At 30.2% G+C, this 22,453-nt stretch overlaps 1 protein-coding gene across 3 annotated transcripts; it reads right to left on the bottom strand.

Moving 5' to 3' along the window:
- Positions 1-5: 5 nt before the first annotated feature.
- On the bottom strand, positions 6-21,823 carry LOC112720162 (cucurbitadienol 11-hydroxylase). Of its 3 annotated transcripts, XM_025771004.3 has the most exons (9): positions 21,529-21,821; positions 9,518-9,842; positions 8,973-9,134; positions 1,736-1,984; positions 1,557-1,649; positions 1,054-1,132; positions 862-968; positions 642-769; positions 6-553 (listed from the first exon to the last, which is right to left on the bottom strand). In XM_025771004.3, exons 1-9 carry the CDS (start codon positions 21,735-21,737, stop codon positions 454-456), a joined length of 1,452 nt encoding a protein of 483 aa, XP_025626789.1. In that variant the 5' UTR covers positions 21,738-21,821; the 3' UTR covers positions 6-453. The 3 variants fall into 3 exon arrangements, with proteins under 3 accessions (XP_025626789.1, XP_072062536.1, XP_072062537.1); XM_072206435.1 differs by lacking the exon at positions 1,557-1,649 and having other exon boundaries at positions 21,529-21,822; XM_072206436.1 differs by lacking the exons at positions 1,557-1,649; positions 1,736-1,984 and having other exon boundaries at positions 21,529-21,823.
- Between the last annotated feature and the right edge of the window lie 630 nt (positions 21,824-22,453).

Below are 22,453 nucleotides of genomic sequence, written 5' to 3'. Positions count from 1 at the left end.
CTTGATTGCAATCTAAGTGTATCAGGCCCTTAACTAACCATATCAAGGCTACAATGGTTCACAATAGACAAAATTAATTTGAAGTTATAAAAACAATTTAAGAGATTTGCATTGCAACAACCACAACAATGATTGTGCAAATTAAACTACAACTTAAAACCTCTCATATATATAGTACTTTTACGAACATTGATAGTGATGACTTTGAATATCGCATTGTACGTGCAGCAACCCTTTGGCCAGTGACAAACCCTTAAATGGAGCTCGGCGAATTAGTCCTTATCTTACCGAGTTGAGAAATACCGTGAAAAAAAAAAAACACCACAATTTCAAATAGAAGGAGAGATCTTTTTAAGCATTGAGTTGACAATTCAAAGCTCATAGTTTATTTATTTAATTTAGCATATTGAATTATTGATGTCTCTTCTCTTCTTTTTGAACTTGAATAAAGCTTTAAGTTTTCTCACGGTTCTCCCAAATCTTGATGTGAATTCTATCACTAAATTCCAAAATAGGATTCCGAACAACTTTTCCTCCCTTGATTTTTGTCCACCTGATGATAATTAACAAAAAGTTGATATATATATATGTTTGTGCATAGCTTTATGAACATTTATGAGAATTATTGTTTAATGTGTTACCTATATTTTGTGACCAAAACATGAAGAAAGGTGGCTATGAAAGCTCTACTTAACTCAGCTCCTGGACATTGTGTCAATCCTCCACCAAAAGGCTTGAAATTTTTGGACACAGTGAAGGAGTCAAGCTCCTTCATTACATTAAAAAAATGTAACAAATTTGTTAGTGATCAAGTTAACAAAGTAATAAGATAAATAAAGGAAATGAAAATTTCATACACACTTTCCAGCGCCATGGATTGAAAGTAAGTGGATCCTCATATATTTCTGAGTTCATATGAAGATTTGGTGTAAAAGCCAGGATGATCCAATTAGCAGGAATTATATATTCTGTAAAATTATAAAAGTTAAACATATTATATCATCATCTTACAGAACTTGGGATATTTAGAGAGAACTGTAGGTAGTAGTATACCTTTAAAGTGAATATCTTTCAATGTTTTCCTTAATATTCCAGGAAGCAAAATTGAGAACCTAAGGGTCTCATTCATTACCTGAAATATGCATAGTAAGAATTACTTATTTACAATGAATAAAACAAACTAATTAATGTTTTCTTTAGATAAATATAGATGATTAAAGTTCCTTTTTTATTTTTGAATTTGTTTGAGTGAGCTTCTAAAAAAATATATATATATAAATATTTAAAAAAAATTAAAAAAAATAAAAATAATTTGATGTATAAATATCTTATTCAAAAATATTTTTTTATTTATCAATTATGTTGGATACAATAAATAAAAATAATTTATTTATATTTGTCTAATATTTTTATTTTTATTATTAAAAATTGATTAAATACATTAAAAATAAAAAATTCATTAAAAAATATTTTTTATCAATTTAATACCACCCAAACAAAATTTCATTAAGTTAAAATTAAAAAGAAGCAATTAAGATTGGTATTTTTTAAACTACATGTTGTGTAAATTTCATGGATTTGTATTCATTCCATGTCAATGATGAAGTTCTTGATTTGTCTCGGCTTCTTAGAATTTGCTCATGTTCTACCTAAGATACATAGAAAAATAATGGTTAGTGAAAAACTCTACTTGCTAGTAGATACAGACATTTGGTATGAACTTATAATTGCATACTCTTAGTTCTTCCACGACTGAAGGATACTCTGATAAAAACTTGAAGATTAATTGTGCCATTGATGAAATTGATGCAGAATTAGCAAACCATATCCCTAATACGAGGTACACAATTTGGTCATCATTCATAATTTTGTCCTTTTCCATGTCATTAATTGCCTGGTCAAGAAAATCTCCTCGATATTTTTCTGGCGAATTGCGCCTTTCCTCCAAAATATTTTTGATAATTTTAAATGCTTTTCTCCATTCCTGAATGAACTCAGTTTCAAAGAAAACATCAGTAACATTTTAACCTTTCTGCTTGGATGTTTAAGGAAAAAAATAGGAGTGCTAGGACAGCAGGTTTTGTGATTTGTAGCTATCAATTAGTCATCATTAGTATATTTAATGGTGTGAGATTATATTTAATGGTGTAAGATTATTTACTTTTCTTTTGTTGATTATATGCTGGCCAAATTTTAATAAAAATACTGGCCTTATACTTTCTCTAAATCTAATATTATAGAAAGTGTTTGTTTTAAAGTTTTACTTTGTATTGAAAATGATTAAAGAAATGATCATGATTTCAGTATAAAGAGATGGTTTTATTTTAGTAAAACACCAATTAAATTTTGCAACCTTGTATAAACTTTAAATTAAATTAAAATTAAATATTAAAATAATAAATTTTAAATTTAATCTTAAATTATTGTTCATAACATAGTTGTCAGAACCGAATCGGTAATCGAACCGGTTAAGCTACTGAGTTACTAGGTTATTGGTTCAACTGGTGGGTCACTGGTTGAACCGGTTAATCTAGTCCTATATAAATAAAAAATAAAAAATAGTAAAAAATTTAAAATTAAAAATTAAAATACATATTTTTACTAACATTTTAAGAATATCTAGTTATTCTAAAATAATATGAAACAGGAATAATAAGTATTTTGTTAATTTTACTCTATCATAAATATTTTATTTTGTTTTTATATTAAAATAATAATTATTTTCAAATTTTAATAATTTATTAATAAATTTATATCTATTATACTATTATATATTACAAGTATTTATTAAAAAATAATATTAATAGATATTATATAATTATGAAAAAAAATTATAATTATTGTTAAATAAAAATATAATTAATTTAAAAATAAGTGAGTTTATAATTAAAATTAAAATAAATTAAATAGAAGTAAATTATTTGATAAAAGATATCTATATATATAATAATTTGTAAATACATTAACTGGAATTGTGATAGCTTGGTGGTTATGACTTGCTCTTTTTTCAACGAGGACAGGGGTTCGAAACCGACCCATTTTGACAAATTTTAACTTTCAGCGGTTCGGTTGAACCGATTTTACCGAATTTGACCGATTTTTATCGATTCATTCCGAGTTTGACCGGTTCACACCGGTTCTCTACCTTGTTCGATTAAATTAGTAAACTGACTTAGGGTCTGGTTCATTGATTTTTCGATCGAACTGGCCGATCCGGTCCAATTTTAACAATACTAGTTCATAACATATAACCTCACAGATTTTAATATTGCATTTTGTGAGACCAAAATAAAATTAAATTGAAATCAAGTATTACTTTGCTCTAAGAATATACGTTAATATTAGGGATAAGTATTGTTTTGGTCCCTAACATTGAGGGTCCGAATCAAAACCGTCCCCATTATAATTTTGGATTTAAAATCATCCTTAACGTTTTTTTTCGTATTAAAATTGTCTTTTTAATTTTTTTTGACAAAAATACCCTCACCACTACCAACACAATTACCTCCTCCACCACCACTACCACCAACACCAACACCACCACCAACACCACCACCACCACCAACACAAACACCACCACCAACACCAACCACCAACACCAAGAACACCAAACAACAGCAACAACACCAAACAACAAGCAGAAACAGAAAACAAGAAAGCAGAAGTAAGAAAGCAAGAAACAGAAAGCAAGAAAGTAGAAGCAAGAAAACAGGCGGCGAGGCAGCGAGGCGGAGGCGGCGAGGCGGAGGCGGCGAGGCGGAGGCGGTGAGGTGGGGGCGGCGAGGCATAGGTGGCAAGGCGGCGAGGTTGCGAGGCGGCCGCCGTCCCCCTCCCCCTTCCCCTTTCCCCTCTCCCCTTCCCCCCACCCCCACCCCGCGTCCTTTCCCCTTCCCCCCACCCCGAACCCGCGTCCCCTTTCTCTTCTTCTCTGGCTTCTTCCACTTCCCCTCCCCTCTCCTCCATCATCACCATCACAGAGCCGCCGTCGCCGTCCCCCTCCCCCCTTCCCCTTCCCCCCTTCCCCCTTTCCCTCCCCTCCCCTTCCCCTTCGTATACCCTTTCCCTCAACCCCCACCCAAACGCGTTTTCTTTTTTTTTTTAATTTTATAATTTTTTTTAATATAGTAGGGGTAGTTTAGGAATAAATTAAAAAATTTTATTAGAAAGGACGATTTTAAAATAAAATGCAACATTAAAGACGATTTTAAGTTAAAAATTACATCAGGGACGGTTTCGATTCTGACCCTCAACGTTAGGGATCAAAACAATACTTATCCTTTAATATTATTAATTAAAAAATTTATACAAAAAAAATATACAAAATTTAAAATTTTAATATATTTATTATTCATTTATTAAAGTAAAAATTTTAAAACTTCTACTACCATTAATAACTTTAACGTATGTCTTTAAGGCATATATTACCTAAACCTACAAAATTATTCATGTTTGATTTTACCTTTCTACCATAAGAGCAATGTTATTGTTACATATTAATTTTACTTGCACACAATCATTTTCAATCATTCTCATATCCTCACTCTATAATAATATATTTGTAAAATATTATGGTTGGTTCTTTTTAATAAATAAAAGTACTTATCTTCCATGTTAGATAATAATAGAAATATTTACGTTTTCGCGTAGTATACTACAATTTCACGTTAACCTTATTTCACTAGTTTACTTATAAAATTTAGGGTTAAGTATGATTTTGGTTTTTAAAATAGAAATTATAAATTTTTTTCGTCTTCAACCTTTTTTTTGCTATAAAATAATCCTAAAAGTTTAACTTAATTTTAAAATCATCATTTTTACTAAATTTTTAATTTTTATTCCAAAAATACCCTGACGAAAAAAATAAAAAATAAGAAAAAAAAAAACGGGTTAAGGGAGGAAGGGAGGGGAGGGGTTCCAGATTTCACTCACACTAACGACAAGAGAGGAGAGGGCATAGGGAGAGAGAAAGAGAAGCGGAGAGGAAGAGAAGAGAGGAACGGAGGCGCTGAGGAAGACCGCGTCCAGCCACGCCCTGCTGTCGTCCTCGTCACGAACCGCCGTCATCGGTCGCCATCGAGCCATGTTCCGTCGCCGCCGCTGGAGTGAGGTCATGTCGATGCCAGCAGATCCGCGAGGTTGGACGGTTGTCGATGCTCCTTGCCGGACGCCAACAGATCCATTGGTGTTTCATCGTTGTTGCTTCTGCTTCTGCTTTCTACTTCTGTCTTCTGCTTCTATTTTTGCTTCTGCTTTTGTTTTTGTTGTTGCTGTGATTCTATTATCCATTGTTGTTATTCTGCTTCTGCTTCCTGCTTCTGTTTTTGTTGTTGTTGTGATTCCATTATCCATTGTTGTTGATTTTGCTTCTGTTTCTCCTTCTGCCTTTGCTTCTGCCTATGCTTTTTGGTTGATTTTGGGAAAGAAGGGGGAAGGATATTTTCGTCCGAAGGACGATTTTAAAACTAAGTTAAACTTTCGAGACCATTTTGTAGCAAAAAAAAAGTCGGGAACCAAAAAAAAAAAATTTCAGTCCCTACCTTAAGAATCAAAATCGTACTTAACCCTAAAATTTATTAAGAAAACCGATTTATAGTTACTAGCTACAAAATAAGTAATACTAAATTGGTTTAATCTCTTTATAATTTTATCAATTTTTTAATTAGATTTTTATATATTTTTTTAGTTGAGTCTTTATACTATTTTTAATTTTGTAATTATAGGTCATTTTATGTAAAAAACGTTAAAATTAATAAAATATTTTTTTCAAAAATTATATGGTAAAAGATCTAATTAGGTTCTTAATGATAGAAATATTTAGTTAATTCTAATAATTTTTACAATAGAAAAAACCTAATTACAAAATCATAAATAGGGTAGGTAACTAATTAAAAAAAATATATAAAAACTTAATTACAAATTTGATAAAATTATAAGAATCAACAAAATAATTAAACCTACTAACTTCTGAGACATAATTTCATATCCAAATACAAACTTTTTTCGGCTCAATTTTGCACTCTTTGCAAGCAAACTCGAAGAAGAGAAGGTTGTTTCACTTTTTCATAGTCATAGCTTGCGGAATTAGGTTAGTGTTGTTTATATATAATGTAGATAATGTCCATATATTAGTTCATTTAATTTCATTTCATTTTCATTGTTAGTAAAGAGAAGATTTCATTATTAGTAAAGAGAAGAGGTGGAAGAAAAAGAAGAGAAAAAAAGAAAAGAGAAGAGAAGATACAGAAAAAGAAGGAAACAATACAACGCATTAGCGATACTAATCGTTTGAACGAGAAGACAACATATATATTGAAGGGCATTTGAATAGTTAGGTATAATTGGTTTAGAAATGGAATGGTCTTGTTTGATAATCGAACCGAATTAAACATTAATTTTCGGTTAAACCGATTCGACCATTCAGTTAACCATATATGAAAGCTAAATAAGTAGTCGACTAAATTACATATGCCATCAAATATTAGTTTACCAAACTCAATATTGAGTAATACTTCAAATCAGTGCCTCAAAAAATTTAATCGAAAATTTTAGTTCTTAAAAAATTTTAATCATTAAATCAGTTTTTAATATTTTATTCAATCCTAATGTTAAATTTTAGTAAAAGAATTAAACAAATCAACTGTTTTTATCGTTATTTAATAAAGACATAACAATTTTTAAGAATTTTTAAAATATTCATATCAATTTTTTTATATAAATAAATAATATAATGTAAAAATTAATTTATCCAACGAAATAAAATTTAAAGATCAATTTAATAATTAAAATTTGTTAAAAACTAAAGTACGAAACAAATTTTTTTTAGGAATTGATTCGGAGTATCACTCTTCGATACTAAAGTGCATAATCAAAATAAATAAGCATTCATAATATTATCATTTACCATTATTAACTCAATTAGAAATAAAAGAATAATCTGAATTTTTTTAGGAAAAAAAACAAACATATAAGACATTTTACTACTACATACCTCAATCAATTGATTAGAATACTACTAATACTTGAGTTATCAAGATTTTAAAACACAAAAGTCTGATTGTGAAAATAAATGTGTTTACAATGCAAGTGTAATCATGATTAATTATATAGGAAAATATAAGAATAATTTATGAAAAATCTTTTGAATGAATATGAACCAAAGTGGTAGTAAAAAAAAAGATTAAGTACGATTTTGGTTCTTAAGATATAAGTAAAAAATTTTGTTTGTCTTCCAATTTTTTTTTTATACAAAATCATCTTTTTTACTAAAATTTTAAAATTTTAAACCAAACTACCCAACAAAAAAATTATAAAATAAAAAAAAGAAAAAAAATAAGAGAAAGGAACCATGGGAAAGGGAAGAAGAAAAAGGAAGAAGGGAAGAAGAAGAAGAAGAAGAAGGAGGGGGAGGCGAAGAAAAAGAAGGTGGGGCGACAAAGAAAGGAAACCACGGGAAAGGGAAAAAGAAGAAGAAAGGGACCGTTGCTCTTCGCCGCTCGCCACTCGCTGCTCGCCGCTACCTCTTGTCGCTCGCTGCTGGTTTGCGTCCTCGTCGCTGCTCTTCCCGCTACTCCTCCCTAGGGTTCTAATTTTGCTTCTAATTTGTTGATTTTGTTAATTATATTGTTGATTCTTCTGCTTTTATTTCTTTGGTTAATTACATTGTTGATTTGTTAATTTTGTTAATTACACTGGTTCTGATTTTGATTCCATTGTTGTTGTTGATTTTGATTCCATTCTGATTCCATTGTTCTTCTATTTTTGTTTTTTCTATTTCTTCTGTTTTTTCTGATTTTGAATATAGAATAAAAATGTTTTTGCTTCTGCTTTTGTTTTTGCTTTTTTATGTTTATTATATTGTTTTTGTTCATTTTTATTGTTGCTGATGCTTTGATGAAGAAGAAGAAAAAGAAGAAGAGATGCTGTTGTAATGGAGAAGAAAAAGAACAGAAACTGAGTATTTTGGTGAAGAAAGAGAATAGTATTTTGGTCCAAATGACTATTTTAAAATTTAGCTGAATCTTAGGGATGATTTTGTATGCAAAAAAAGGTTAGGGACAAAAAAAATTTTCGGCCTATACCTTAGAGAACAAAATCTTACTTAACCCTAAAAAAAAAAAAGATAGAAAAACAACTATATACATGTAATGTTTAAGATAAAAATATAAGAAATTTAGAAAGAACAAAAAAGCAAAAAGTAAAGAAAAAAAATTGAAAATCTAGAATATTATTATACTATGGCCAAGTTGGTAAAACTCATATGACTAGAAAATATATTTTTGTTTAATTGGATTAGTTAGTTTTGTTGACATACCTATAAAAATTAGGTTTAATTATTCTGTTGATCTCTATAATTTTAGTTAGGTCACAATATTTTTTTTAATTGGATCTATACACTGCTTTTAATTTTGTAATTAAGTTTTTTTCATATCAAATACGTTAAAATTAACAGAATATTTTTTTTTAAAATACAAGCAGTCAAAAATCTAATTAGGTTTTTAGTTATGAATATCTTCAATTTATGAAGAAATATTCAGTTAACTCTAATATTTTTTATACTAGAAAACACCTAATTATAAAATAAAAAATTCAAAAGCAGTGTAATGACCCAATTGAAAGAAAAAAAATATAAGAATTTAATTAAAAATTTGATAAAATTATAGAAACTAACAGAATAATTAAACCTAAAAATTAAAATACATGTCAATTAAAAAAAAATAATTTTAATTTGATTACATGAAAAATTGAATAAACAAAAAATTAACAATTTTTAATAAGAATTAGACTTAATTAATAATAATATATTGTAATTATTTTTTTATTATCTTATAATTAATATGTTCTATGTTGGGGAAAAATGTGTAAAAAAGAGTATGTCACTTTATTCATATAAACTTAGTTAATATATATATATATATATATAGTGGATAAGATATAGAAGTCAAATTTGGTATTTAATTTTTAAGATTTCATACCTTCAAACATTTGTGGTAATTTGTTCCTGGAATATTTAATGGAATTGTCTTCAACCTTTCTGTAAAATCTGTGAATAATTCTTCTGATATCCTTTCAAAATTGCTAGATAAATTTTCAATATCATATCCAAAATAATGCTTTGCAAAGAAGCGAAAGTTCATCTGCAACACAAGAATAATAAGATGGATCAATAATTTAGTTTTTCCGAAATAGTTTTAGCTAGCAAAATAATATATATGAAAAATTTTCTAAAATAAAAAATAAAAATTTTAAATTTTAAAATAAATTAGTTTAATTTTATTTATCTAAATATATTTTTTTGGAGTTGTATGCAAAATCGGATTACTCTAAGACATTCTTTGTATGCAAATTGGAGTACTCTCTTTCGATATGCTTTTATTTTGTATGCAGATCATCCTAGAGTGTTTTGATTTTTCATATAACTATAAAAAATATTTTAATAAATAAAGCTGAATTCATTTGTTTTAAATTTTAAAATTTTTCTTTATTTTATTTTGAAAGAATTGCTCAATAATGTATATACCTTTGTTATAGATTGTTTAACATCAATTGATGTTTGAGTTGACCATTGATGCAAAGTCTTTATAAACATTTCTTCAAATTGAGAAATCAACTTTTCTCTTATGCATTCAGCACCAATATGATTTAAAGTGATGCTTCGAATGTACTTGTGGATGTTAGAGAAAGGTATTCTAAATCCATCAGATTGTCGAAAAATCTTAGTAGCAGGACCTGCCCATAATTCAACTAATTTACCTTCTTGCTGCATCAAGTAACTATTGAATTCAGAATCTGTTGATATCACAATTGGTTGACCAAATAAACTAGTTCGAAATATGGAACCAAATCTGTTGACAAAAAAATAATAAATAATTGTTGTAAATGGTGGATGTCCTCTGTAAAATTTAAAAAAATAATAAATAATTTATTAATAAATTAAATATGAATAAAAAAGATTAAAAAATTAGAATTTATAATTTGAAAAAATAAAAATATTTAGAATATAAATTAAGAAGACTAATATTAAAGGTTTTGGTTTTAAATTAGGCCAATGGGCTAAAACAATTAAATTAAACCCGTGTTTAACCTAAGCCCAAGGTATATAACCCCCAAACTTAGTGAATTCAGCATCTTCCCCCTTCAATAGAGAGAGACACGGTAGAGACACGGTAGAGGAAGAGAAAAGAGATGTGAGAGCTCAAAACCCTTGGCACTATTATCATCATTTTCATTTGTTCATAACTTTTGATCCAGAACTTCGATTGACAAGTCGTTTGCAGCCATTTGTCTCAAATCCCTCTTTAATTCTATCTAGGTATTATGGTAAGTAAACATGAAATCACTGTTCAGTTTTCCATTTCCTTTCAATTTGCAATTTTGGATTGAGTTGTTGAGGAATTTCGATTTTTTAAATGTTTAGGGAAGGTTCAACCTTGAGTTTTGATAGAGTTTCAGCCAAAGATTGCGTGAGATACAGTAAAAAAGCTTAACTCTCTTCATTATCCATAATTTTAAGTAAAACCCTAGCATAAATATTGAATAATTATTGTGATTAGATTGTGTGAATTATCTTGCCTTGTTGGAATTGGCCTTGGGGTTGATTTGTTATGGAGTTGAGTTGCGGATCAGAGTGGTGAGGTTTTAGTGGAGGTTGGAATTGTTGGAGAAGAATTTTTTGAGGTTGAAATCGCTATCATTAAGGTACATATCTTAATTTCGGATAGGCACCATGTAACACTATGTGAAAATCTATGTTAATTATCCCTAGATGGCATTGAATAAAAATAATTATTGTGAATGATTGATTCTTAGTGTGGATTTTGTGTTGGTTGATTATTGAAATGATGATGTGTATTAGCATGAATTTGAGTAATGATGCATATGTATGGTTGAATTAAAAAGTGTTGTGATATGTTCGCCTATGAAAGGCTAAGTGATGAGAATTGGGTCGGGGGTTGAGATAGGGTGTGATATTCCCTATTAGGTAAGTCATGGTAAGTGGTGATTGCCATGTGTAAATTGATTGCTAAACTAATGAGTTTTGGTTGAATTGAGAGTGTTGTATGTTGTTGTTGTGAATGAGTGTGTTTGAAAGAATGTGCTAAATGTGTTATGATTGGGTCGATTCGGCTTGAAATGGATATGGATTGATAAGTGAGTGTTTGAAGTGTTTAGAAATGGTATTGGAGTGAATTGTTGATTTGAATAATGAGGAGTTGGTTATATGATGAATTGTTAATTTGATTATTGATAGAAAACTTGTGAAATTGGAATGATTATGTTAGAACTTATTTGATTAGGTGTTCAATGGTTATAAGATGATGGATGAGTGTTGAAATGCATAGAAGAGGTTTTAGAATGGTTTGAACTAAGTTGGATTTGGAAATTTGTTGAAATGAGCCTTTTGTAAAACTTGGTAAAAATGAGTTTTTAATTAACTTTGACGGGCCATAATTTGGCGCTCAAAGTTTGAATTTCAATAAAATTTATCTAAAATTAAGGTGGTGATGAGACCTTTAAAATGGTTTAAGAATATTGGAAAAATTGAATTTTGTAGAGGAAGTTATGAATGATTAAAAATTTGAGGTTTAAGATCAATTCTAAGATTATACAGAAAACCAGAATTTCTGGTATGGGTGCCCACGCACAGTATGGTGCATGCGCACATGACAATGAGGAAAAATACTTGTGAGTAGCCACGAGAGGTATGTATATGCACGCTCAGGAATTTTTCAAGTTGTGCGTACGCACAAGGGTGATGCGTACGCACAAGTCTTATTTTCTCAATTAAACTCTGTTTTTGACTGTTTGGCTTTCCCAACAAGTTTGTAACTTTTCGTAACCCCCAATTAAGGTCCGATAACTAGTTTTTAGGCCCTGGAATAAGTGAGAGTATATTGAAGGTATTGAATTGAATTATTCTCGGATAAACGCTTGGTTAAATCGGATGACATGGTTACGGGGATGGTGATTCGTTCCACCCGTGATGAGGACGGTGATATTATCCCGCTCACGAGTTAATGAAGTTGATAATTGATAAAAGATAGGGATCAATGAACCTAAGCTTGATAAATTGATAACAAATTAGGAAGGTTGAGGATTCCCTTCAGACTATACATTTATATATGTGAATGGGGATTATAACGAGATTATGATTGAAAAGTGTGATATGCACTATATCCCAAGAGTATGGTGGATACTATATCCCGGAATGAATATGCGAGTTGAGGTTGAGGATTTTCTCTCTCGTGTTACGATTATAATTGAGAAGGCATTATGGTTGACGTTGTGAGGACGGTGGTGTTGTCTTGCTCACGTAAAGGTGAGTTGAGATTGAGAATTCTCTCTCTTACTATGATAGACAAGCTGAGATTGAGGATTTATTCTCTTGTTGCGGTGGACAAGTTTGAGGTTGAGGATTCCCCCTCTTGTTGCACTGGAGAGTTGGATAGAAGGTTGAGAATTCCATTTGATTCAATTCTATATTATTAATTCGAATTTTGGTTATGTTTAATTATGTTGAATTGAAATAAGTTTTGGATTGATATGGTGATGACGGTGGCTTTGTCCCGCTCACGTATAGGCAAGTTGAGATGATGATTTTCTTTCTTGCTGTGATAGATAAGCTGAGGTTGAGGATTTCCTCTCTTGTTGTGGTGGGCAAACAGGGTTGAGGATTCCCTCTCTTATTACATCAGAAAATTGAATGGAAAAAGTTGAGACTTCCTTTCGATTTAATTTCTGGCTGTGGCATGAACAAGCTAGGTTGAGAATTTTCTACCATTACATCACAATCTCTCTCTGATTGCGGAGGTTGAGGATTCCCTCCTGGAAGGTTGAGAATTCTCTTTGTGTAGAGAGACGATGTCCGGGTTAGCTACCGGGTGTGTCGGGTTCTTGCAGTTTATCCGACACGTGAGCTCATGGCTAGTAGGACAGGTATACATCATTTGCATTTATGTATATTTGATTGGGTGTGCATCTTGTATTTGAGTTGCCTTGTTGGTTAATTATGTCTATATGTTACCTGACCTAATTGCTTTATTTGTTCTCTTTACTTGTGTATTTCTTATATTGCTTTGTATGTGTTTGAATAATTGATAAATCTCTTATGCTGGCGGTGGTGATGCTGAGGGTTGTTACTAATGCGATGTATTGATATGGCTTGATGATGAAAATGAATTTAATTGAGATTAGTACTTCTTGGATAGATGCAAGGGTTATGGTTGCCCTACTTGCTCCAAATTAAGACAAAATATAGAGAATAATTGATATGAGATGAATGATGAGATGAGAGTTATAATTTTGAATCATAGCCAAGTTTGGTGAGTTGACAATCATTAGAGATTGAGATGATTAACAGATAAAAAAGAGATTATGGCAGTTTTGATTTAAGGCCGATGAATACATTGTTTAACTTAAAATTCTTTGTCTGTAACTATGAGAGAATTATTATTGTATTAAAGAATTTTATAAGTGAAGAGACAAGTAAAGGATAAACTAAAAGTATCTATTAGAGTTTAGTCTGTTTGGTTTAGAAAAGAACTCTAGGCTTGAACCTTGTGTTGATTGGAGTTTATGATTGCCTAGCGGGTTCATATCTTTTTATATAGTCTTTATTTGGAATTATTATCCTACTGAGAACCTTCGGGTTCTCACCCGTTGTTGGATTTTGTTTTCAGAAGCAGGACATGATGCACCTCTCTGAGTGCGCTGGAATCTTGATGAAGCTAAAACTTTACTTCCGGATTTATTTATATTTATGTAGTACTTTTCTCCACTTTTGATATATGTATATGTATATCCCTCTTAGAGGTTAATCTTTGGAGAAACAGGATTATGTTTTGTTTAACTTCTGGTTCTATAATATACTTTCTAGCCAGTCTTGTCTTCGCAGGTCGAGACTAGTATTGTTATGTATCTCCTTTTGAATCATATATATATATATATACTTGTCTTCGCAGGTCGAGACTAGTATTGTTATGTATCTCCTTTTGAATCATATATATATATATATATATATATATATATATATATATATATATGTCTCATTCGTTTTGTTTACTGACACTTTATATCTTCAACGTTTCGAGTGTAATGCGATTATTTGTTTTCTCATCTTTTTTCATAGGCTCCTAGCTATATTATTATCTTCCAAATATATGTATGTACTTTTCTGTTTTAGAAGTCATAATATCTCACCACCTTTGATTTACGACTATAGCGTAAGGCTTTGCGTGGTAGGGTGTTACATCCTCTATATTCCTATTGACTGAAAATAGAGGAGACATGCTCAGTTGTATTTATGGGGAAAAAAGTAAACTCAAATATTAACAAATTAGCCTTTTTTTTTTAGGTTTTCTTACAAATGTACCATCTTTTTTCAAAATTCAATACTAAAATGTCATTCTTTTAAAATTATTTACTTAAACAATAAAATTAGGCATCTAAACATATTTTAAACCAAATTTTTAATCAAATTATCGCGTACTTTTTCTCCTTTGTACGTACGTAGATACTATTGCTTTCAAGCATATTTTTCTCATTTGTTATCGTTGTTGTTGTCGTCGTCACTGCTACTACCGCCATCATCATTGTCGCTGCCACCACCATTGTCGTCTTCCTTTTTCTCTTTTTTTCTTTGTTGTTTGATTTTTTTCTCTTCTTTTTTTTTCGACTCATCCTCTTTTATTATTATCATCATCATCATCATCGACTTCATCGTTTTCATTTTTTTCTTCTCTTATATATGTTTAGAAAACTAGAGCACAAAAATTTTAATGCACAATACAAAAATTTTGATACACAACACAGAAGTTTTAGTATACAACACAAATTTTAAAAGGACCACATGTCCAAAATATTGACATTTCTTGTCCATTTTCATGAAGGACAATGGCCCTTTGTCCAAAAAAAAAAAACACTTCGATCCTCAATCTTTTCATTTTAGGATAATACGACTCCTCTATTAAAAAACTTGTTAAATTGTAACAAAAATTAGTTTTGTAGGGATTTTATTTATAATTTGTGGGAGTTTTAAATTGTTTATTCAAGATCGCAGAGGCTTAGCGGGAGCAACGACTTGCCCACGATGTCATTTGGTCAAGGAAGATATTCTTCACGGTTTTAGAGATTGTTTTAAAACTCAGTCAGTTTGGCGTATTTTGGGCATCAGCAGAAGGTCAAGTGATCTGGATAAGGACTTCGTATGTTGGATTAGGTCTAATTTTTTTCAGATGATTAGCAGGATCGTAATAATGATGTATTCAATAGGAATGATTCTTGGAGCGCCTTTAAGGTTGCGCTTTTTATAAAGCATGCAACCAAGAATTTTTCCGTTGTTTTGATGTCGAAAAAACCATAAACTCACTACAAGAAAAAGGCCTGTCGGCACACTTTTGCGAGGGTGGCCACTGATTTGTGATTTGGCCACGCTTTTTTTGCCACGCTTGAAAAGCGTAAGCGTGGCCATAGAGGGAAATCGACACGCTTTTACGAGGGTAGCCACTTATTTGAAATTTGGCCACGCTTTTTTATTGCCACGCTTGAAAAACGTGGCCATAGAGGGAAATCGGCATGCTTTTACAAGGGTGGCCACTGATTTGAAATTTAGCCACACTTTTTTTGTCACGCTTAAAAAGCGTGGCCATAGAGGGAAATCGGCACGCTTTAAAAGCGTGGCTATACTGTGTTTATTTTGACACCGTAAAAAAACATGCCGATAGAGTTCCCTCCCCTAAAATTTAGTTTCCGACTTATTTTTTTCCACACTTTACTTTTTTCTCCAAGTTTTCAAATTTTAACCCTAAAATTAATAACAACAACACACTAGTTTCTTATTGTTACCAAATTCACTTTTAACCCTAAACATACAGCACCGTCACTTCATCTTCACTCTTGAACCCTTAGCTTCCTTCGTCGTTCATCATTGAGCTTCATCGCACCCAGCAGCCTTCATCGCCATCATCGTCATCTTCATCACTGCCCTTCATCTCACCCAGCCTTCATCGCCTTCGTCGCACCCAGCCTTCATCGCCGTAATCGTCATCTTTGCCGTTCATTACAGTGGTCTTCCTCGAGCTTGCCGTCGCCGTCACTGTCAGTAGTCGTTGTCTTCCTCGATGCTACTTTGAATGGCTTTTCCTTGAAAGGTTCAGAAAACCCTAACCTCTATCACGCCGCCATCTATCTCACCGTCGCCACCCTTCGCGCTCAAGATCGCAACCAGGTTCGTCCTTGAATGTCATTCCTCTTGCTGTTTTGCTTGTCGTCCCTCTCGCCGTTCCGCTCGAAAAGCTGCTCGCCTCTGTCTCGCGGTTCTGCTTGCCGTGTTGCTCGAAGGTTAGTGCTCAGTTGTGCTCCATCTTCATTTTTTAAAATGCTCCATTTAGAATCAATCAAGAAAATTGGATGATTATTGAATGTTTTCTGCTGTTAACTTTTTATTGAATTGATTAGTGATTAGCTATTGCTGTGCTGCTGGTTCAATTTGTAAAATAGATGATTATTGAATGTTTTCTGCTGTTTTATTGATTAGTGATTAGCTCTTGCTGTGCTGCTGTTTTAATTTGTAATCAAGAAAAATGGATGATTATTGAATGTTTTCTGTTGTTTTATTGAATTGATTAGTGGGTAGTTCTTGTGATAGTGATAGTAACATATTGAAGGGTTCCAACAACAAATCAAAAGAACTTAAGATCATCAAATTTCTTTGACCTAGTAGAGAGTAATTGTAGTGAAGATATCATAGAAGTAGGCATAGAACTAGCCTTACTCATGCCAAGCTTGGACAACAAATTTTTAATATATTTTGGTTTTGTGAGAGATGAAGCCGTCCAAATTTCATTCTTTGTACCTCTATTCCAAGAAATAAGACAAAACACCATGATCTTTCAAAGTAAAGGTATTATTAAGTTTCTAAATCATTTCTACCAATCTAGCTTTATGTTCTTGTATAGAACCATCAAGTAGTCTTTTGATTATAAAAACCCATTTCCACCCTATTATTTTAGCATTTCCAGGTCTAGGAACCAAGGTCCAGGTGTGAGTTCTCATCAAGGTTTTGAACTCTTCTTGCATTTCTTGTTTCCAATTAAGAATAAGCAAAGCAACAATGATAAATTTTGGTACTTCTAAATTATTAGTAGTGTTAACAATGGTATGTAGAACTCTAGTATTCAAACAACACTCCTTTTATTGGATGATTTTTGCTATTTTCTGCTGTTTTAACTAATGTGCAATATTAGAAAATAGAAAAATAGCTATCATTTATTCCTTTTTATACTATTTTAATATATTTTTTTAACGTCGTGCTGTTGTTCATATTATGCTTTGCATACTACTTGCAATCTAATTGACTTGAAAACTGAACACGATAAACTAATTTTTAGTATTGGATCAGATTTTTTTGGGGTCAATATATGAAAAATTTGGGACATAATGGAGTAGCATTTTTTTTCTTCAAATTAAGAGTGACACTCTTGACGGGGAATATAGGGTTTTTTCCCCTCTATTCATAATCATGAATAAATAGTTCTGTCAATTTAATTTCATCCCTTGTGTAATTCGCTTTAAAAGTAAAGTCCCACATGATTTGATTAGTCTTTTGCATTGTATTTTTTTAATTCTCTTTGCTCTAAGTTAGCTATTTTAGGTTGTTGTATTTATCATGATTCTTCTATTTGGAACTTGTAATGCTATATGCTAGGCAATTATTTGACTTCAAAGAGAAATTTTGTTTTTCTCAAGAGCATAAATGGATCAAGCATTGTTTTGTTTTAGGTTTATGCAATTTATGCATCCTTGCTGAGCCTTTATTTTCATTTACTTCCTTCATTACAGAGTTCACAGGATCAAGGAGACACGGTCGATTTTCAGGACCCTTAATATCTCAAATGCATACCGTCCATGAGATCTTAGAAAGACATGAGCGACACATACGGCGTACTGTCCGGCGATCGTGGTTTCAGAAAGGTATTAATAGCATTTTCAAGCTGATAGTTACAATACAAAACTGCAGTATGTTGTGTAGTTGTGTAGTTGTGCTTAGACTTGTTGAAATCATTATTAAATGAAGATAAAATGGTTGAGTGTGTTTTCATGGCATTTCTTTTAAACTTGTTGCACGTAAGAAGAATGGAAAGTAAAGAATATAAAATCCTCAAGTGCTACAAAAATGATAGAAGTCTTCCAAGAGGGCCATCTTTCTCTAAAGCCCAATGCTGTGAGCTACAAGATTCAGTAGCATGAGTTTTTGCCTATAAACCGCAAAATTCAATATTATGTTTGGATTATTGATATTTATTTTTTAATTTTTTTTATTTTCTACACAAAAAATGACAAAGAGATGGAATAAGTTAATGACTTCTAATAAGTTTTTTATGTATTGATATTTTTTTATCCCAATGTATTTTATAACTACTTTGGTTATAAGAGATTGATATAGCTAATTTGGTTTGAATTTTATTAATGTAATATTAATTTTTGTTAATTAATTTTTTTAAATGATATTCACAAATTTTTGTTAATTTTTTTTATTGTTTTTGGAGTGCATTAGAGTACGTGTAAAAGCACATGTCAGATTTTTTTTTAATTTGATAGGGATATAGCTACGCTTTAAAAGCGTGGCAATAGGTCTATGTTTCTTTGACTATTGGCACGCTTTAAAAGCGACACCATATCTTTTGCTATTGGCACGCTTCAAAAGCGTAGCTATAGCTTTCACTTTTCGGTACGCTTCTAAAGCATGCCGATAGATTAATACATATGACCACGCTTTTAAGCGTGGCAAGAGTTGAAAGCGTGGCAAAAAGCGTGCCGATAGATCTACAAAAGCGTGGCAATAAAGCAACTGGTACGCTAACGGATGTGACCCTTTTAAAAGCGTGCCGATAGCTAAAAAAACATGGCGAAAAGCTGTCAACACCCTTTTTAGCACTTTTCGATACGCTTTAAAAACGTGGCAGAAAACTTATTTTCTTGTAGTGACTCAAATTGTGTCTCTTTTTCACGGAATCTTTCTCTTATTTCTGTGATTAAATTAAACTGCATGCTAGTGTCTTGCATTCCCAGCACCGAGCTAGTTTTGGGATTGAGGTTTTAGAAAAATTATCTGACATGGGCTGTTTAGATGCCTATTGTATTAGGTGAGTTCTATGATGTAGAAAGAAGATTCTTTCTATACCTGTATGTGTTTGTTGTCAAAATTATTATAAGACAAGTGTCGAGAGAGAATATCATTAAAGACATTTTCTGTCATTTAAAGTTCTTATGCAGATTATGTTAAGGCCTACAACACAGGTGATGATTAGATATTTTGACTAATTAATTTTTTCATTATAACTAATTTATAGATATGATACTGGACTGATTGAAATTTTTTTGTAATGGCCCAATAGCTCATTTACAAATTAAACCCTTATTGTACATCATAACTAAAATAATAACCTTTTCACATTTCATATTTCAAATCATTCTTCAATAATAATAATAATAATAATAAGAAGAACGATAAGTTATTTATTAAAATGAATATTGTCACTTTTATATATTAACTAATTAATAAAGATCAACTAGACTATTATCGATATTTATTATTAGATACATTATGATATTATTTATTTATATAATTATTTAGCTCATTTTTCTTGCCACTTTGGTTACAATTTTTTTTGTTTTTGTATTTTTGTATTTTTAATTTTAATTCATTCATAAAATTATAAAATAATAAATATTTTAACAAAAACTGATGTTTTTAAATATAAACTTTATAAAAAGTTCTAATAAATTATTATTTACTTCATATTCCTAATATTTGAATAAAAATTAACATATTAAAATTGGAATATAAACCTTTTAAATTTTATTTTATTTTATTTATTTTAAATTCATGAATAAAATAATTTAGTATTTAGAGTTTAGTGTTATTTAGTTTAGGATTTGATGAAGAATGTTTTACGTTTAAAATTAGATTGATTAGAGTTAGGATTGGATGGTTTAGGATTTATGATTAAGAAATTAAGATTTGTGATTTTTTATTTAGAGTTTAGAGTTAGATGGTTTAAGATTTTGATTTTGATTTTTTGTGATTTTGATGAAATTTTATTTTTCATCATAATATATGTTTTACATGATGATATTAATTTAGTTATTAATTCATTTAATAAATATTAATGAAGTAATTTGTTAACGGAATTTTTCATAATTTTTTTGGTTAATTGTTAATTTACATACATAAATTCAATTATGATATAATTAGTTATGCTAATGTAATTTACGAATTTATGTGTAGATTAGTTGTGAATGTGAAAAAAATATTTAATTAATTATTATTTAATTTGTTATTATTTAGTTTACTAGTAAATAGTATTGAAATAAAGATGGCAAGATCCAGTGAGTAGTTAAAAATTTAAAAATTATTATTTTTTGGATTAGAATGATTATTTAAATATTGTCCAAATCAATTTATAACAAAAAACTATATTTAATGCTTACCACAAATGTTAGATTTATCGGATAATTTTTTTTACGCACATCATCATCATCATCATCATCATCATCATCATTGAAAATATAAAATGTGAAAAAGTTATTTTGGTCATGATGTATGGCAATAGAATTTAATTTGTAGATGAGTTATTGGGCCATTATTAAAACATTTCAACAAGCTCAGTATCATTTTTATAAATTAGTCACAATGAACAAAATTAATTAGTTAAAATACTTAGCTATCATGTGTTGTGGGGCTCCACCTATTCTGCATAAAAGCTTCAAATTGCAGAAAATGTCTTCAATCATACTCTCTTTCTGGACACTTGTCTCATAGTAATGTTGACAACAAAAATATACAGTTATAGAAAGAATCTTCTTTCTACATTATAGAACTCACCATTGTATTATTACCTAAGATGTTTTCCGTGGCAATGCAAATATTATTGATAAAATCTAACAGATTAGAAGCAGGAGATGCACAGTGAGCTTGGCGTTTATCCAGAATGTCTTGGTTTTTTATTATTATTATTATTATTATTATTATTATTATTATTATTATTATTATTATTAGTTGTGTACTACGTGAGAGGCACCTTTGCAGACAGCATATTCAGCACCTTCTTTAATGAAGACGCTTTTTGAATTAATGTAACTTATTATTTTCGCTGCCCGCAAAAATACCTCCCAATCAACATGAAAAAAAGTTGTTTTTTTCCCTTCATCTTTATAATGATAGCGGTATATAACTACATATATAAAAGTAAAGACTGTAGGAGTCTAATAAGACCCATAAAATGCACTGGTAAGAAATCTTAAAACATCATCTAATAAATAAATTTATGTATTTAAATTACAAGTCAAGTAATAAGTTCAAAAAATAGCTACTTCATAAATTTGTATGTGACTGAACATTAGTTTTTACATTCATACTGCCTAAAAACTAAATCCAAACTTTTTGACATTATTATAAAAATATAAAATAAAAACTTTAGCCAACCTACATTTCATTAAGTTGAATTTTGTTCTGAATAAGTTAGTACATACCTCTGGATTCTCTTTGTGATGAAAGGGTGAATGTCCAAAGAATAACTTGGAATCATGAACTGAAGGGTCTCTCCAATGAATGGAAAACCCATTGAACCAGGCGGAAGAGAAGATCTATTTCTGAATTTTGGGTCTGTAAGAATAATAATCCAATGAAATACATAGATCACTAACACAGCCACAATACACAATCCCATCAGTATCCACATTATTCCTTGATTTGTGTCCACGCTTTCTTACAAGATTTAATTGCACTTGTATTTATAAGTGAAAAAATAAGGACCAACATACATGTGCTAAAAATTAAATCTCTTAAATATATACTCTCCTACTAGTACTACAACAAACGGATTTTTTATTTTAATAAATAAAATAAATATAATAATTACTGAAATAAATAATTTAAAAAATATTTATCGAAATAAATATCCTTCTCTTATCTCGTTTACAATAATTTTTCAATTTTTATATGTCTCGTTCGTTTACAGTGTAAACAAGATATATGCATTTATAAATAATTTAATATAATTTTTGAAAATAATAAAAAATATTAATACTTTTAATTTGACCAAACTCTTAGAAATAAAATGTTTCAAATAATAGAAAAAATAAACAGTTCATTTTAAATAAGAAGAAAGATGGACTGTCCATTTATCACGTTAACACGTTTACTTTAAAAATACATAATTTACAGTATAAACGAGATAAGAGAAGGATATTTATTTGGGTAAATATTTTTTAAATTATTTATTTTGATAATTATTATATTTAATTTATTTATTAAAATAAAAAATCCTGCAACAAACACCATTATTACTAATCAATCCTATGTGCCAACCGTTAGCTTAATAGCTAAGCTATAAATGCATGCATGTTTGAAAAGGACAATAGTAAAGAGAAAATAAAGGTTAGGGGAGAGATACTT

This window comes from Arachis hypogaea, chromosome 11 (genome assembly GCF_003086295.3).
Source record: "Arachis hypogaea cultivar Tifrunner chromosome 11, arahy.Tifrunner.gnm2.J5K5, whole genome shotgun sequence".
NCBI classification, from domain to species: domain Eukaryota; kingdom Viridiplantae; phylum Streptophyta; class Magnoliopsida; order Fabales; family Fabaceae; genus Arachis; species Arachis hypogaea.
The sequence above is the reverse complement of the archived record's forward strand: the minus strand, read 5'-3'. Positions and strand labels throughout refer to the sequence as shown.